This window comes from Suillus bovinus, assembly GCF_016758785.1.
Source record: "Suillus bovinus strain UH-Sbo-P2 chromosome Unknown EDB93scaffold_7, whole genome shotgun sequence".
NCBI lineage: Eukaryota > Fungi > Basidiomycota > Agaricomycetes > Boletales > Suillaceae > Suillus > Suillus bovinus.
The window spans coordinates 139,701-153,655 of NW_024542063.1; the positions used below are offsets into that span (position 1 = coordinate 139,701).

At 47.4% G+C, this 13,955-nt stretch overlaps 6 protein-coding genes across 6 annotated transcripts; 4 read left to right on the forward strand and 2 right to left on the reverse strand.

Annotated features, from left to right (window-relative positions):
• Positions 1–1,282: 1,282 nt before the first annotated feature.
• On the forward strand, positions 1,283–2,365 carry EDB93DRAFT_1078409 (uracil-DNA glycosylase; the record flags this gene model as incomplete). Its single annotated transcript, XM_041445385.1, has 8 exons — positions 1,283–1,342; positions 1,401–1,452; positions 1,501–1,568; positions 1,624–1,654; positions 1,702–1,807; positions 1,862–2,078; positions 2,135–2,154; positions 2,206–2,365. The coding sequence occupies 8 exons, from the start codon at positions 1,283–1,285 to the stop codon at positions 2,363–2,365; spliced, it is 714 nt and encodes a 237-aa protein (XP_041311353.1).
• A 10-nt stretch (positions 2,366–2,375) lies between these two features.
• EDB93DRAFT_1304036 (PAB-dependent poly-A-specific ribonuclease subunit PAN2) lies at positions 2,376–6,650 on the reverse strand (the record flags this gene model as incomplete). Its single annotated transcript, XM_041454725.1, has 16 exons — positions 2,376–2,678; positions 2,735–2,982; positions 3,034–3,168; positions 3,214–3,394; positions 3,450–3,555; positions 3,609–3,721; positions 3,771–3,883; positions 3,939–3,999; positions 4,052–4,357; positions 4,410–4,962; positions 5,014–5,117; positions 5,169–5,427; positions 5,479–5,681; positions 5,727–5,931; positions 5,980–6,306; positions 6,358–6,650. 16 exons carry the CDS (start codon positions 6,648–6,650, stop codon positions 2,442–2,444), a joined length of 3,444 nt encoding a protein of 1,147 aa, XP_041311354.1. The 3' UTR covers positions 2,376–2,441.
• Positions 6,651–6,723: 73 nt separating this feature from the next.
• On the forward strand, positions 6,724–7,628 carry EDB93DRAFT_1123686 (PDCD5-related protein). The gene is made up of 4 exons (XM_041448653.1): positions 6,724–6,961; positions 7,031–7,158; positions 7,214–7,258; positions 7,328–7,628. Exons 1-4 carry the CDS (start codon positions 6,826–6,828, stop codon positions 7,364–7,366), a joined length of 348 nt encoding a protein of 115 aa, XP_041311355.1. The 5' UTR covers positions 6,724–6,825; the 3' UTR covers positions 7,367–7,628.
• On the reverse strand, positions 7,629–10,192 carry EDB93DRAFT_1123689 (P-loop containing nucleoside triphosphate hydrolase protein). The gene is made up of 9 exons (XM_041448654.1): positions 9,820–10,192; positions 9,750–9,769; positions 9,678–9,691; positions 9,577–9,625; positions 9,341–9,527; positions 9,023–9,284; positions 8,893–8,971; positions 8,525–8,831; positions 7,629–8,461 (listed from the first exon to the last, which is right to left on the reverse strand). Exons 1-9 carry the CDS (start codon positions 10,080–10,082, stop codon positions 7,774–7,776), a joined length of 1,869 nt encoding a protein of 622 aa, XP_041311356.1. The 5' UTR covers positions 10,083–10,192; the 3' UTR covers positions 7,629–7,773.
• Positions 10,193–10,892: 700 nt separating this feature from the next.
• On the forward strand, positions 10,893–11,524 carry EDB93DRAFT_1246696 (uncharacterized protein; the record flags this gene model as incomplete). Its single annotated transcript, XM_041452485.1, has 3 exons — positions 10,893–11,015; positions 11,082–11,145; positions 11,211–11,524. 3 exons carry the CDS (start codon positions 10,893–10,895, stop codon positions 11,522–11,524), a joined length of 501 nt encoding a protein of 166 aa, XP_041311357.1.
• A 732-nt stretch (positions 11,525–12,256) lies between these two features.
• On the forward strand, positions 12,257–12,821 carry EDB93DRAFT_1100972 (uncharacterized protein; the record flags this gene model as incomplete). The annotated part of the gene is made up of 3 exons (XM_041447055.1): positions 12,257–12,322; positions 12,393–12,468; positions 12,583–12,821. 3 exons carry the CDS (start codon positions 12,257–12,259, stop codon positions 12,819–12,821), a joined length of 381 nt encoding a protein of 126 aa, XP_041311358.1.
• Positions 12,822–13,955: the final 1,134 nt, after the last annotated feature.

The window sequence follows — 13,955 nt, forward strand, 5'->3', positions numbered from 1 at the left end:
CGTGTCATATTAATGCAATAAAATAGGATACAACGGCCTGCTGGGCATCCCAGGACCCATTTTTCCATTTCTCATGCAACTAGTCATCGAATGTCTGATATTGGTGAACGATGCAGCGGTCGCATTCTTCGTAGTGTCGTTTACATTTTCCGCTTTGTCTACACTGATAATATAATGTAGGAAATTGTCTCATTCTTGTTACCCTCTGCGCACTCGTGTCCTCCGAGGCACCATATCATGATTGGCATGTCTCGGCAATTTATTGTACTCTCTCCTAGCGCGTGATTTAGTCCACATTGGTACGCGAGAGCCTCGTCGTCGACAGTGCTGCGCATCGTGTGGGGGGAATAACCGGGCAAGGTCTGTTCTGGCAAGCAATCATTGCGCAATAAATGCAACGGCACATTGTACAAACTGACACTTTGAAGCTCCCTTGCGCATACATTATGAGCACAAACAGCACACGCAGAACGCTGTTGAGCTTCTTCACTCATTTCTCGTTGCCATTCTTCAAGGATAGACAATTTAACATGAGACCCCTTTTGCTGGTGACGCGCTGCACGTTGCGTTGCAGCGCGACGTGCGAAATGATCATGTTCAAAAGGACCAGGCAAAACCAGATGCATATGGCGCTGGATCGGTTCAAAAATTATACACACACGAAACTTACTCACACACAGACTCCGAACACTCACACACAGATGGCCTGAACACACACGTGTCTCGTATTGTTGAACATCCAGTAAAACACACGCATTTTCAAGTTAACCGTGTTGTTCTAACCAAGGCGTCTTGAATCATTGGGCCGCTGCAGCCCTGGCAAATATCTCACTTGTATTGCAGAAAATTGAGCACTATCGATGATCGAAAGCAAACGGTGTGCATACCCTCATTGCGAATGACGAGTTCGTTGAAGAACGCAAGACTCGGACCAGGCATGAGACTGAGCCAGGAGATGAACTTCCACTAATTAGTCCATGGTCACGTGCTATGTATGGACCAAGCACGTCTCGTCAAGTTGATGGATGCTTTCAATTTGTCTAACTCTTATGGCTTCATTGTCGCGAAAGCGCGTTGCAGCTAGCTCTGTGAACTCGAGCTTTACAAAAAGACGGAAGGTACAGGCTGTAAAGTACACCATTTTGCAAGTACTTTTGAACAAAGTTTAGTTAACTTCAGTTCTTGTAGTTCGATGGTCACTGTCGCAACAGTCGTAGAAGAATCATGTCAGAGCAGTATACCTGAAATACAGGCTGTCATAGAGAACTTAGAACACGAAACTATGGAAAGTTCCTGGAGGAACGCGTTAAGCGAGGAATTCATGAAGCCGTATTTCCAAAAGGTGTGTCCTCACTCTCTCTCTTGGGTTTGCTCTCCTCTGAGCACTCCATTTGATTCAGCTCAAAGAATTCCTAATCGAGGAGCATCGTGCGCATACCGTATACCCAAAGCGTAAGATAATTCTGTCATTTTTCGATGCGACGTAACAAAACCCTCTAGTGAATGATATTTACTCTTGGTCGCGATTGACGCCACTTGACTCTGTGAAAGCTGTCATACTAGGTCAGGTGCGTGTTGCATAATTATGTACGCGTTCCATCACTTACCGTAGCACTCGACAAGGATCCGTATCATAATGTAGGACAAGCACACGGTACGCATGTCTAGTTCACTCAGAATATATCTAATACAATGATTTAGGGCTCTCTTTCTCCGTCCTCCCTCCAACTAAGCTCCCTGGCTCCCTGAGGAATATCTATAAACAACTCTCGAGTGACATCCCCGGTTTCAAAGTCCCTACGTCTGGGTTTGTCGCGTCTCTAGCTCCTCCAAGCTTACAATTCGCTGACTCTTTACACAGGGATCTGACGCCTACGGCAAGGGCTGGAGTTCTCTGGTTGAACACCTGTCTGACTGTACGGGCGCATAATGCCAACTCGCATTCAAAAAAGGGCTGGGAGACCTTCACCGACGCTGTTATCCGAGCAGTGCTCGACCGTCCGGACGGAAGAGGGGTTGTCTTCTTTGCCTGGGGTTTGCCTGCTCAAAAACTATACGACAGACTTGGGATTGACGAGGTTTGTGCCAGCCACCTACTATTTTGTTATGGGAAAACTGACCAAAGGCCGAGAAGGAAAAACATCTGGTGTTAAAGTACGCTCTGACTCATCTTATCAAATTGACATGCTGATAATTATGTGTCAGATCTCCACATCCTTCTCCCCTTTCAGCTCATCGGGGCTTCCTTGGAAATGCCCACTTCAAGAAAGCCAACGAATGGCTGCGAAAGACACATGGGGAAGAGATTGATTGGGTGGCTCTCAATTCTATTCCACCTTCAGATGCAGGTATCTCAACGGCATAAATGGTAGGGAAAGCGAATGCAATTGCTACATAACACAGAATTATTGCTTAAATTACATGCGTGTAACAGATCCTCTTCATCGATGCCTCTGATTGTTCCAAATCTGGCTTTGCCCGCCGATTCCGAACTGTCCCATATCAGGAGAGGCAAAGAATGCTGGATTAGATATAGGAAAGTTCACAGCATTGAATGGCGATTGCGCGAAACTCTGATTTATTATCGGGAACTGTGCCATAGACGATGCCTGCGCAGAAGGAACGGGCGAGCGGGTTGTGTTTGGTCGTGCGCCAGGCTGGGGTGGCGGTTTCCAGTTCTGATATAGGTAATTAGCATTGTGTGGAAAAGAAAAGAAAAGCAACAAGCAATTACATATTGCTTCCCTTCACGATACAACTCTTCCAGCTTTTCGTCAAAGACACCACGCTCTTCGAAATCATGGTAAGCTTTATACAACCTCAGCGCGCTTCGAGCGTCCTCGATCGAATCGTGTGTGTCAGTTTGAATATGCTCGTGGAGGACGAACCAGGACAGAAAACGGAGTGATAGTCGTCGCTGGCGAGTATGCAGAAAGTACAAGTCAACCGTGTCTATGACTTGCTCTGGTGGTACGAATATATCTGATCATGACGACAATTAGTGTGTGGCCTCCGTTTAATGCTTAAACATACTGATTATGCGGAAGTCTTTGGAGAGTCCATGCCCAATGAATATACATCCCCGGTCGACGAGCACCCTGAGCTTTTTGTACACAAGTTTCAAGGGTGTCAATGTGTACCGCGACAAATGCGGATCAAGGTCACCGACTATCACGATGTCAGCCAGGGAAAAGAATGCTGGACCGCACTTACATTTGATACCAGAAAACTCAGTCAGATAATCGACGATGACCTCACTCGTATGGATATGATCATCAATGAACGGGACACCTTCTTTTGGACCATTGCCCCTAAGGACAGACACACGAGCAAGACTGAGCCGTGCAGGGCGGATGACACGGTTCGTACCATCCGAACGATATTCTGTTTCTTCCTGACAAGTGAGAATACATGAAGACAGTCCAATGGAGGTTGTAAACAAAGTATACCTGCTGCATGGAGACAAATTCAGCATCAATTGCAACGAGTGTTCCAGGTTTAGGGAGTTCTTCAAAGCGAAGGCACTCGTGCTGGATGATACTCTCGTCGCGGTTCCTGTGTGCAAAAGATGAAAAGAGTAAAGCTGCCATGAGATGGATGTAACTAACACAGAGATAGAGGTATCTAGGCTCAATATTGATGGGTCCAATTGATCTGGAAGGCCGCTATAGTCGAGCCGTCCTCGAACATCGACACGCTCAAAATATAAGATAGCTGGGACCTACTTCATCTTCAATTTCTTGGTACACGAAAGAGACATTCTAACTGACCTTCCACGTGCTTGGAAAACTCAACGCCTCTTCTTCTGATATATTACGCACAACGAAATCGTTGAAAAGAAACCAGGGGCTCTTGAGATTTGGGCGGCCCTCCGCTTCAGGAACTGTGTCGTTGTCAGTGGATAATGAGTTCGTAACAGCTAGAATAAAAGAATTCACCCTTGACAATCGCAACGAGATGTGAGTGCCTTTCTTTCGTCATAATTTGCACTACCATAGCCTATACAAACCAAAAATGAGCGTGACGGCAGCAAGTAAGAAAATAAACTCACTCTCAGTTCATACACAACTCCCATTGCCTCATCCACGCCATCAACTTCGCCTTTTACCTCCACTGATGGATTCAAAAATCTCGACTGTCGGTTGTCTAACCATAGCTTCAGATTATCTTCGTTGTAGACACTTGCATTAACTGCAAGCACAGGTGGAAGCTCCGATGAAGGTATTGAGCGACGGGAACTGAAGGCGCCAAATTGCTTGCACGTCTGACATGTTGCCTTGTATGTCATCTGGCGAATCAGGGAAGCACGGAGAATACTGGCAAAATCTGTTGCAGGAGGGGGATCTGAAGGTGTAAGCTGATTATCTCCATCAGTATTACAAACTAGTATGCGTATTGATTGTCCTCACTTTGCGCGGGTAAACCATATCGACAACATGTGTCATATTCTCCTTCTCCCTTACAGCCTTGCAGCTCATACATGTGATGACGTTCTTCGCGTCTATACCGAGGAGCTGTGTGATAGCCGCAGCCGCAGGCGAATGCGTGTCCTCCTGGAATGCTTGGCGTAAGAGGCACGGATTATGTGGGAAGGAGTTCCCTTCAAGCGAAAGATGGTCAACGAGAAAACGGTGGAAAGACTGAATCATATGGGCATAGTCAACTTCAGTGGGCTCTCGCCCGTAATCAATCAACTCAATCTGATTTTGACTTTGAGCTAGCACACCGACGGTCTTGCAGAAATTCCCTCCTTGGCAGTTTGTGCCACCCGCATCTTCGAGCATCCGTGCTACAAAGCCAAGCTCGCACAGTAAGCAGTGTTCTCTTGGACAATTGGTTGTGATATGCGACTTGGCGAGGCGCCGTACAGGAAGCGTGTAGTGCATGACCTGGAGCATTGAATTCGTGTAGGAGTTGAGGATATGTGTCTCAAGACCGCTGTACGGTGTTTTATTGTAAAAGCTGCAGAAACATCAGTGAAACTCATCAGGAGTGAGAACATAGAGCACGCACCCAAAATCGAAATCTTCCACGCCGAATTTCGAGTACTCAATTTCTACCTTTCGATAGATTCGGGGTACCTCCTCGACGCTATCGTCAATGCTTAGTGCTTCGAGCTCGAGCTATATCCTGTCAATTAGGCATAATCAAACAACGATTACACTCACATCATCTTTTCTGCCCTTTCCACTTCTGAACCGCCCTTGATCTTTGGCAGCAGTCACAGGCACACGATTCCTCCGCCCACGCAACTCCTTCGGGAGGGCTGCATATGCAATATTGTCGTTCATCTTCATAGTACTTAAGACTTGCGGCGGAATTTTGGGCGGAGGTGGACTCAATATCCCAGAGCGCGGAAGAAATTGTGGTGTCCAAGAGGAAAGCAGCAGAGTGTTGTAGTGTGGCATGCCAATAGAGTTGAGGGGTCTTTGGTATGCTGAAGTCGGCAAGGGGTATGAATGGTGGAAGATAACTCACGTTGAATCTGTCCAGTGAATATCAGGTGGTGCTTCGGGAGCATCAGCCCATTCGATGGGTTGGCCTTCAAAACCATTGAAAAGCGGCTCTGCGTCCTCTGCGATGGCTGTCATGAGGTGAATGGCACCGAGCGCATCGCCAAAAGCGAGGAACGAGCCGTTGGACGACACAGCTGTTGAGCTGATATAGGATGTGGTTTCAAGCTGCAATACATGAGCAATAAAGTTCTGGGAGTGTTACTGACATACTTGGTAAAACCCAGAGACGTTACTGTAATCAGATACATCGACAACGTTCACCAGACCCTGTGCAGAGGTGACTACGAGGCTAGAAGAATGCTTAGGTAGGATATCAATAAAGGCAGGACCATCCTGGAAGGGGATGGGAGGGAGAGGACGCATCGTACGCAGGTCATATACTTTTACTAGAGGATCAGGAAAATCGTGACCGCGTCTACGATGCATCAGTGGTATTTAGATATGCAAATCACGCGTTGCTAACCTGACACTCCATCCAATTGTGTAGAAATAGTTTCCACTCGTCTGTAGATCTTGCACACCACTACTATGTGCTAGTACCGAGTTCTCCCCGTTCTCGCGCAGAAGCGCAGTGCGAGGATCATATGCACGCACGCACCCATCCGCTAGCGCTGCAAGGAGCGTTGAATGTGAAAACTGGAGGTGTGTCGCGACAGATGAGGAGGCAGCAACACGGATAGGGTTGCCTGTCATCGAATTTAAGAGAACAAGCTCAGGTGCAGTTGTTGAAAGTGCAAGGACATTGGAGGTATATGTGGTGTTCGAGAACGCTGCCAAAGTAGAGGACGATCTGCACCTTTCATGAAATAATATACAAGCGTAGCACTGCGAAATCACACACCGAAAGAACCACTTGTTCATCCCACCTTTGGACCACGAGCCAACGCCTTCACCTGCAGCACCAAGTGCCCTAACATAGTTGTCTCCTGCCACAATTTGCTTGACCGGAAGACCACCGCCAACGGGGAAAGACACGGCACGGAGGCCATGTATTGTGTGCAGTGCAATGACCGTGCCTACACTAGTCCCGGACCAGAGCGTGTCAGAGACGGGGTCAAAGCTAAGGGCAGTGACTGGCTGAGCATAATCATGTAGCGTCGCAATTGGGTCTATCATGTGGTATGATGTCGACATCGTGCTGCAGTCATGGAAAAGATTGATGTCTGTCTAGATCAACGAGCTCGCGCCGGTAACGGAAGCAATTAACCAACTTAGTTCCCTCACAGTCTGCTCACAGTACTATCTTGACCAGTGATCCCTATTACAATAACTTTCGCAACTTCAAACACTTCTTACAGTAATACTTTCCATGGAGAACCTACAGGGCTTGTCACCACAAAACCAAAATGTATCAGCAGAAGAGGAGTCAAAGCGGAAGGCAGCTGAAGATGAAATGCGCAGGGATATGATGGCGACTATCCTCGATGGTGCTGCCCGAGAGCGATGTGCGTACTCGTTCTTGTTTCTGGCTTATTTCCGCCACTCATTATCGTCGTTTTGTATTTACCACTCAGTGTCCCGCATCGCCCTTGTGAGCCCGGATAGATCACGTCAGATCGAGACTATCATTATGCGGATGGCTCAGACAGGACAGCTGCGAGGACGTGTGAGCGAGCAGCAGTTAATCGACCTTCTTGATCAGGTGTGTGATCTTTGTCGTGAAAGTGCGTACAGTGTGCTGGATCTGATGTATTCAGATGGAGGACGCACGGTCCAAGACAACTACGAAGACAACGATAGTGGTGAGTATTCGACTACATCAGTGGCATGACCTTTAAGACGGAAGATTGCTGATCATGATTGCCAACTAGTACCAGCGCAGGCGAGACTTTGATGATGATGATTTTTAGATGCTTTATTGATGTACTCTCTCTCGTTGCTTTGATATCGCGATATCATATCATTCATTATCACCTCAGTAATCCTACCCCCGTTAGTGCCCTGTCCTCGCCACTTCCAATACTGCAATACCTGTCGCCGGTCTCTCCTGTCAAGAATTTGTCTCTACTGTCCGTAGTGCCAACAGGAGTACAAGCTGGACCTTTCTGTTGCCACTGATCACCATGTATACTGATTCGTGCCGAAACATCGTGACATGGTTGCCTAAGAAGCCTGAGGCCGATATTTTGAGTCCTTCAGTGCCACAGTTTGAATTAAGACAATCTATAAGCGAATGCATCGAGGTATAGGCACGATATCGAAATCTAACAACTCTAACTACCAACTTTTCCCCAGGAAATATAACCACTTCAGAAGCTTATTGTCTTGCCTCCGCCTTGCCCTTTCTGATCCCTTGTGTACGCGCAGTCCTATTATCGCTCCCTCCTTCTGTGTGCGGTTTGGCTGCTTTTGGCAGGAACTTCCCGCCTCCGCCCCCCCTTCCACGTCCGCCTCCTCCTGCATTCCGAGCTGGACCATTGTCCACATCGTCCAGGCGGTCCACCACATTCAACCCCGGCGTTCCACGTAGACCCATCAATCCCACCGTGCGTTTCGCGATAGGTGGCGGGATCCATGTTGCCACTGCATGTCCACCCCTTGCGCCAATTCGCGCTGGAGCACCACCAGAAGTACTAGGTCCACCACCAACTTCCGTCACGCTCGGCCACCCCAAGCACTGCGCCCATACTGCGCCCTGTTTCACCAACTCCGTAGGCGACCACCGCAGTTGCTTTAGCCAGGACTTGTAAAACCCAAGCCAAGCGGAGTATGCTTGCCCAATGGAGCGGTCATCCAACTTAAACTTCAAGTTACCGGTATGTTCAATTTGTGTATGGGGCGTTAACGGAAGCGAGGCGATCTCCGGCAGCCGCAAAAAGAACTGCTCGTCGGGCATGAGCATCAATATGCCTTCGCCTGCAGCACCTGCACGCGCGGTTCGGCCAAGGCGGTGGATGTATTGGGCGGGCGAGCTGGGAAGGGAAAGCTGGATGATATGTGTTACGCTGTAGGATAATGTGAGTACAGCTTGCGATGAAGAGAAAGTAGGCTGCACAGTGCAGACCCACCTTGGAAAATCCATCCCTCTCGCAGTCACATCGCTAGTAACCAAAATTGCACCCTCTGGGGCGTCGCGGAACTCCTGTGCGGCGCGCGTGCGCGCAGCCTGTGACATACGGCTTTGGATCTGGTAGATTGGGGGAAGCATAGATTGTGGTGCAGCAGACACTTGTTGCAACACACTCGCGACAACGGCTGTTCCACGTGCCGTTGTACAAAATAACATCGTCTTTGCTTGCGGACCCGCTTGCTTGAGGAGGGAAACAAGTGTCGGAAGGGTATCTTCAAGGGGCGTGATAAGGTAACTCTGGGGAACTATGATACGTACGTGGTACTTCATTATTTTATTGACAGGTTATGGAAAAGATGTACGCACCATGTTCATGCGTGTTGATCTCGTCCGCATGGAGCGTAGATATGAATTTATAATTTGGATCTAGGTAAATCTTGGCGATCTACTCCCAAAATGATCAGCGACTGTTATTCTTACCCTAAAACCTACCCACCTTCCGGATCGCCTCGTCAAAAGTCGCAGAAAACAGCATACATTGACGTTTTGTTCCCCGTCTATCAGGCAGGAATCCCACGATGCGCTCCAAATCCTTGCGAAATCCTTGATCGAGTAGCCTATCTGCCTCATCTAGAATGAGCACACTCGGGCGGAGGATAAGCCCCGAAGTCAGATGGTCGAGGAGCCGACCGGGGGTGGCAATTAGGATGTCGGTCCGAGCGGTGGGAGAGTTCAGACGGTTTTTTTCTGTATTTATGCTGCAAGCATTGATATGTATCAGGATAAGCGTCAAAGTGTGGGAAAGAATGCGCACTTTGTACCGCCGATAACAGACTGCACGCCGTATGGATGGTGCGCAAGAAGGGATATTGCCTCTTCCTCGATTTGAAGCACCAGCTCCCGCGTAGGCGCTATAACAAGAATTTGGCCCATATCAGAGGAAGTAGATCTGGATGAGGCGAGCCGCTCGATGGCAGGGAGGAGAAACGCTGTGGTTTTGCCTATGCGTAGGGTTAATTTGTGACAGAACGATTTAATCATACTGCACACCAGTTCCAGTTTTGGCCTGCACGAGGAGATCGATGCCCGATAAAGCATGCTACAGAGTGTATGATCATTAGCTTGGTAGACTGATTATGGATGACACTCACTTCGAGTGTGGCGTCTATGGCATATGATACAGCATCAGCTCAGCCGTATTATATAGTGGGTACGAGACTGACCTTGTACATCTGTAAGAAACCTACGCGACAGCCCGTCAACATGAGGAGAATTTCAAACTATGGAACGTACTCGTGTCTGATCCCAGCCTTGGAGAGCTGTGAGATGGGCGCATCTACAAATCGTTTCGACGTGAAGTGCTTTTTGTCTGTATTCATGACTGTGGATTGTTGGCTTGGGAGAGGAACGTTATCAAGAACAGGTATTGGTAAAGGTTGAATGTGAGCTTGAGTGGCGATTGACGCGTGCCGGGAAAATCGTGGCGTCCTTTCAAGTTGGGCTTTCAAGTTGTTCATCGGTCGAATAAAACCATGAACTTGAAGTCTAGCAAACATATAACAAGATTTTCTTGTTCTTAGTTTCTATAGATCTCCGTACAGTAAAAGCCCTTGAAGCGAACGTCTCAGTTGCTTCTGACCTCGCAAAGTTGCTTCCGGAATCTGCGTCGAAAATAACGCGTGTCCAAAACGCGTGTCTAATAAGGACGCGTTTCTGCTGACTAAGCCACTCGGGTGCTATATCCAGGTAGAACCGGTGATTGAAGAACAACATGACCCATCATATTCGCAACCCGTCTGATGTTCCAAGCATCTATTTCATCACTTCTTCCATGCATATCGTTACCTCCAGCAAATTCGTTGGAATTGGATGTCACATGTGTGCAGCAGATACATTAACATCGATTATACAAGCCTAGACGTGAGTTTCAATATACAACCACAGAGAATCGCAGACGACCAGAGGCATAGATGCTCATGAAAATGTTTGACTGAAGACTCCTGAATGCCGAAATAATTGATGTAGATATCAAGTTTGAAACTATTGACGGCACCCATGGTATCTTAGCGTACTAGATCCACCATAATCCAGAAAATCCAGCAGAAGCAAAAGGGGCCGACTTGCTCAAGAGCTAGTGATGCAGAGGTTCGGTTCTGGACCGCGGTTCAAACCAGACCTTTCATGGACTGGACCACAGTCCAGTTCAACGTTCAGAGTATAGGCTGAACTGGACCAATGGTCCAGTCCAGCGTTCAGCATTCCTTGAACACGTTGAATGTGTCCGAACCTTTTTGAACTGCTTCCATTTTAGGCTACTCACACATACGAGATGACATCACCCACACATGCAATACACTGAACATGACATGATTACTCGCGACTTTTTCGCTTGGAATCCGATTCACAAGGACCATGCCACACTGGCAAGGTCCGTGAAGGTTTGTTTGCCTACCACTAACCCAAACATCACAAAGGAAGAACCTGATAAGGTATGGAGACTTTGGTTAATTTGGTTTAGTGCTAATGTATTTGTTAACGGGTCGTTTTTTTTCTAGGGTAGCTACATGAATTGTTCGGCACTCATGAACTTGATGGAAGTTAAAATGGATCAAATTCAAGGTAAGCTCAACTCTCTTCAAGCTTTCCCCCTCACAACATGGCTGACCAGTGTGGTCTGGGTGCAGATGGAACTCTCCTCGATGCCAGTCAAATCCGATGGTACAACGATCCCGACGACGATACTCCACTGCCTGTGCTTCCCGCTCAGGCACATCACCCAACTTGTATCCCACGCCCTGCACCCAAGCTTGTTGACCCCAACAACGCTGTCTTGCGCAAACGCAAGGCTAGCAGGTCAGTGGTCACGAGTGAGGGCTCTGAGGAGGAAAGTGACTGTGAAGGAGACCAGGATAACGGGGTAACTATGGATGCAGCTACTGACATGGATCATGAGACAGATATCGATGGCATCACCCCCTCCGAGTCTGCTTCACAGTAGTGTACCAGTACTCCTTACTACTAGCTATAGTACAATCGAGTATATTTACAATGCGTGTGTTCGCAAAATTTGTTGCTGAACCGGACCAAACCGGACTTCCGCAACACTATCAAGAGCGGCTTTGCCCAATTTAGACAGTGTTTGAAGCACGGGCCTGGCAGTTTGGACCAAATCAAGTTCCTAGAGCTTCTCAGTAGTATGGGAGGCAATGTGTAGGTTGGATCCTGTTAGATTGTATTAGCTATGAGTAGTGAAAACAACTTGATTCCAAACCAGGTATTCCTTGCATGGATATTATAAATGTGCAAGCTTGATATAACCTTCTCTTCTTGAGACAGTTGCAGTCTGCTTGTATGGTGTTATGATGCGAGTGAGAATGGTGGATCAGCAGGTTCCAGCATCGGTTGCATCGCAGAATCACACCAAATCGCTCCGTCCAACACCAAATATTTGCGGTACCAAGCGCTGTTTCAAGCTGGGTAACTTGATGTTGTCTTTGTGTCCAGGAAAGAAGGGTACATTCTTACTCATGGCGCGAGTATATTCACTGACTAGCCTCAAAACGGCCACTAGTGCGCCTCACAGGTCCAGTCAGGGGACGTAGCACCGTTTGTCGAGATCTCAACACTGATATACGGTGTATAAGTCAAGCTGGAGCATGCTGTATTGTCTGGTTAGTTGATGTATTGACATGTCCTGTGCATAGTAGTTTGACTGTTTGCAGTTGTCTCAATGACAAAGAGCTTGAGTTTCTTGGGATGTGAGCTCTGTGCACCAGGCGGGAATGGACATCCTTTGGTAAGTACTCCATCTGTTCAGTCATTCAGTTGCTCACTTTCATTATGCTGCAGGATACCACTAAATGAAGGCATTGCTCCACTATCACCCGTCATTAGACGAGTCCCTGACAAAACTCATTGACCATCACACTATGTGCGGTGCAAGTATTCTTGTGCAATGTCATGGGGGTTTGGGTAGGGCAGGCCTTGTAGCGTGCTGTTGGGTGCTAAAAATCGGCTTGTGTGGATGAACCAATGTGGACCTATCACCAAACCCAGCGGAAGGCGCTGATGGCCTGGAAAATTATGTGAGGAGGGACACTTTACAAGTTGTCAAGTGCGCGATTGCTGTTGTGCGGAGACGGCGAAGCGTCAAGGCCATTGAGATGCTGGATCAAGTGCAGTTCTTGACCGAGTATATGGACTTTTTGCAGGATGGACAGACCATACATACGCGAGTCACAACGTCAGGCTGGAGAGATATGCTCAAAGAAGCGGCACGTTCATATACCACTTGAGGGATAAACCGGAGGGCAATGTATTCATGCTTGAGGATAGACGGTAGCCAGTAGCGGCTGCCATGACAGTTTTAGTGATGTGTTTATGACTTGACAGTCCCAAAACCTTGAGCGATTTATCGAGGTAAACAGTAACTTTATGCACTGGAATAACGATTAAATCCATATCATCGAGACTGCTGTGTATTAGATTGAACATATCCGCTGGTTGTGGCTTGGATGATGGTGAACAGGGAAATGCTTGTAAATTTGTTCTGTGAAGCACAATACTCATCAGTGTAGGTGTCTGTGCAAAATATTAATGTAGGTGTTCATGTCGGTGCGAGCATCTATTTGCATTCAGGAAAGTGCGGAAATCCACATGCCACATGCACACAGCAGGATCCAGGTGTTGGCAAGAACATTACTCATGCTCACTACTGGCATAGTGACTGGAATGCAATGAAGTTGAATGGATGTTCATGTCCTCTGGTGAGGAACCTAACGAGAGTTCACAACAGTGAACTTTTTACACAAGTAAGCTTGAGAGACTTTTGCTGGGTGCTCTCTACTCACACTGGTATTGCACTTGGTCGCTGATGTAAGTCAAATCAACATCATGGTCACTCTATTTGTTTATGTCCACTCTTGTGTAGTTTTACCTTATAATCTTCTCATTGCTGTTTTGTTCATACTTCAGCAGTTCTCTCAGGCCTGAACTTTGAGGTACATTATACATTTATCTTGTATGCTGGTTCTGTCTCACTTGTTTCTGTCTTTAGTTTTTTCTTCTAGGTATTGTCAATGTCACAGCAGTTCTCTCCTTGACTCTGAGCTTCTTCTTCTAGTATATATTCCACAGATTGCACACCAGTAGCATCTTGTGTGATGCATTGATGGTCCAACGATGCTGAAGTCAGGTCTGTGGGAAATTTCTGGTTTACTGATGAGTCAGTGCACCGATGCTGATTGAAGTAGAAACATGACCAGGGGACTCACCGTAGTTCACTGTCGCGACATGGCACTCAGGGTTCATTCGTCCACACACATGAATTCAGGCTATCACACTGGTGAGTTGTGTGGTTTAATCCAAGACACAAAATAGTTATACACTCACAGCAAAGCCATCCCACAATTCACACCTTTGCCCAGCGC

Coding starts and splice junctions, on each gene's coding strand:
- EDB93DRAFT_1123686 (XM_041448653.1), top strand. CDS start 6,826: ATGGAGAACCTACAGGGCTTGTCACCACAAAACCAAAATGTATCAGCA. Junction 7,159..7,213: donor TAATCGACCTTCTTGATCAG/GTGTGTGATCTT, acceptor TGATGTATTCAG/ATGGAGGACGCACGGTCCAA. Junction 7,259..7,327: donor CTACGAAGACAACGATAGTG/GTGAGTATTCGA, acceptor ATTGCCAACTAG/TACCAGCGCAGGCGAGACTT.
- EDB93DRAFT_1123689 (XM_041448654.1), bottom strand. CDS start 10,082: ATGTTTGCTAGACTTCAAGTTCATGGTTTTATTCGACCGATGAACAAC. Junction 9,770..9,819: donor AAGGCTGGGATCAGACACGA/GTACGTTCCATA, acceptor GCTGTCGCGTAG/GTTTCTTACAGATGTACAAG. Junction 8,462..8,524: donor AGAGGGATGGATTTTCCAAG/GTGGGTCTGCAC, acceptor ATTATCCTACAG/CGTAACACATATCATCCAGC.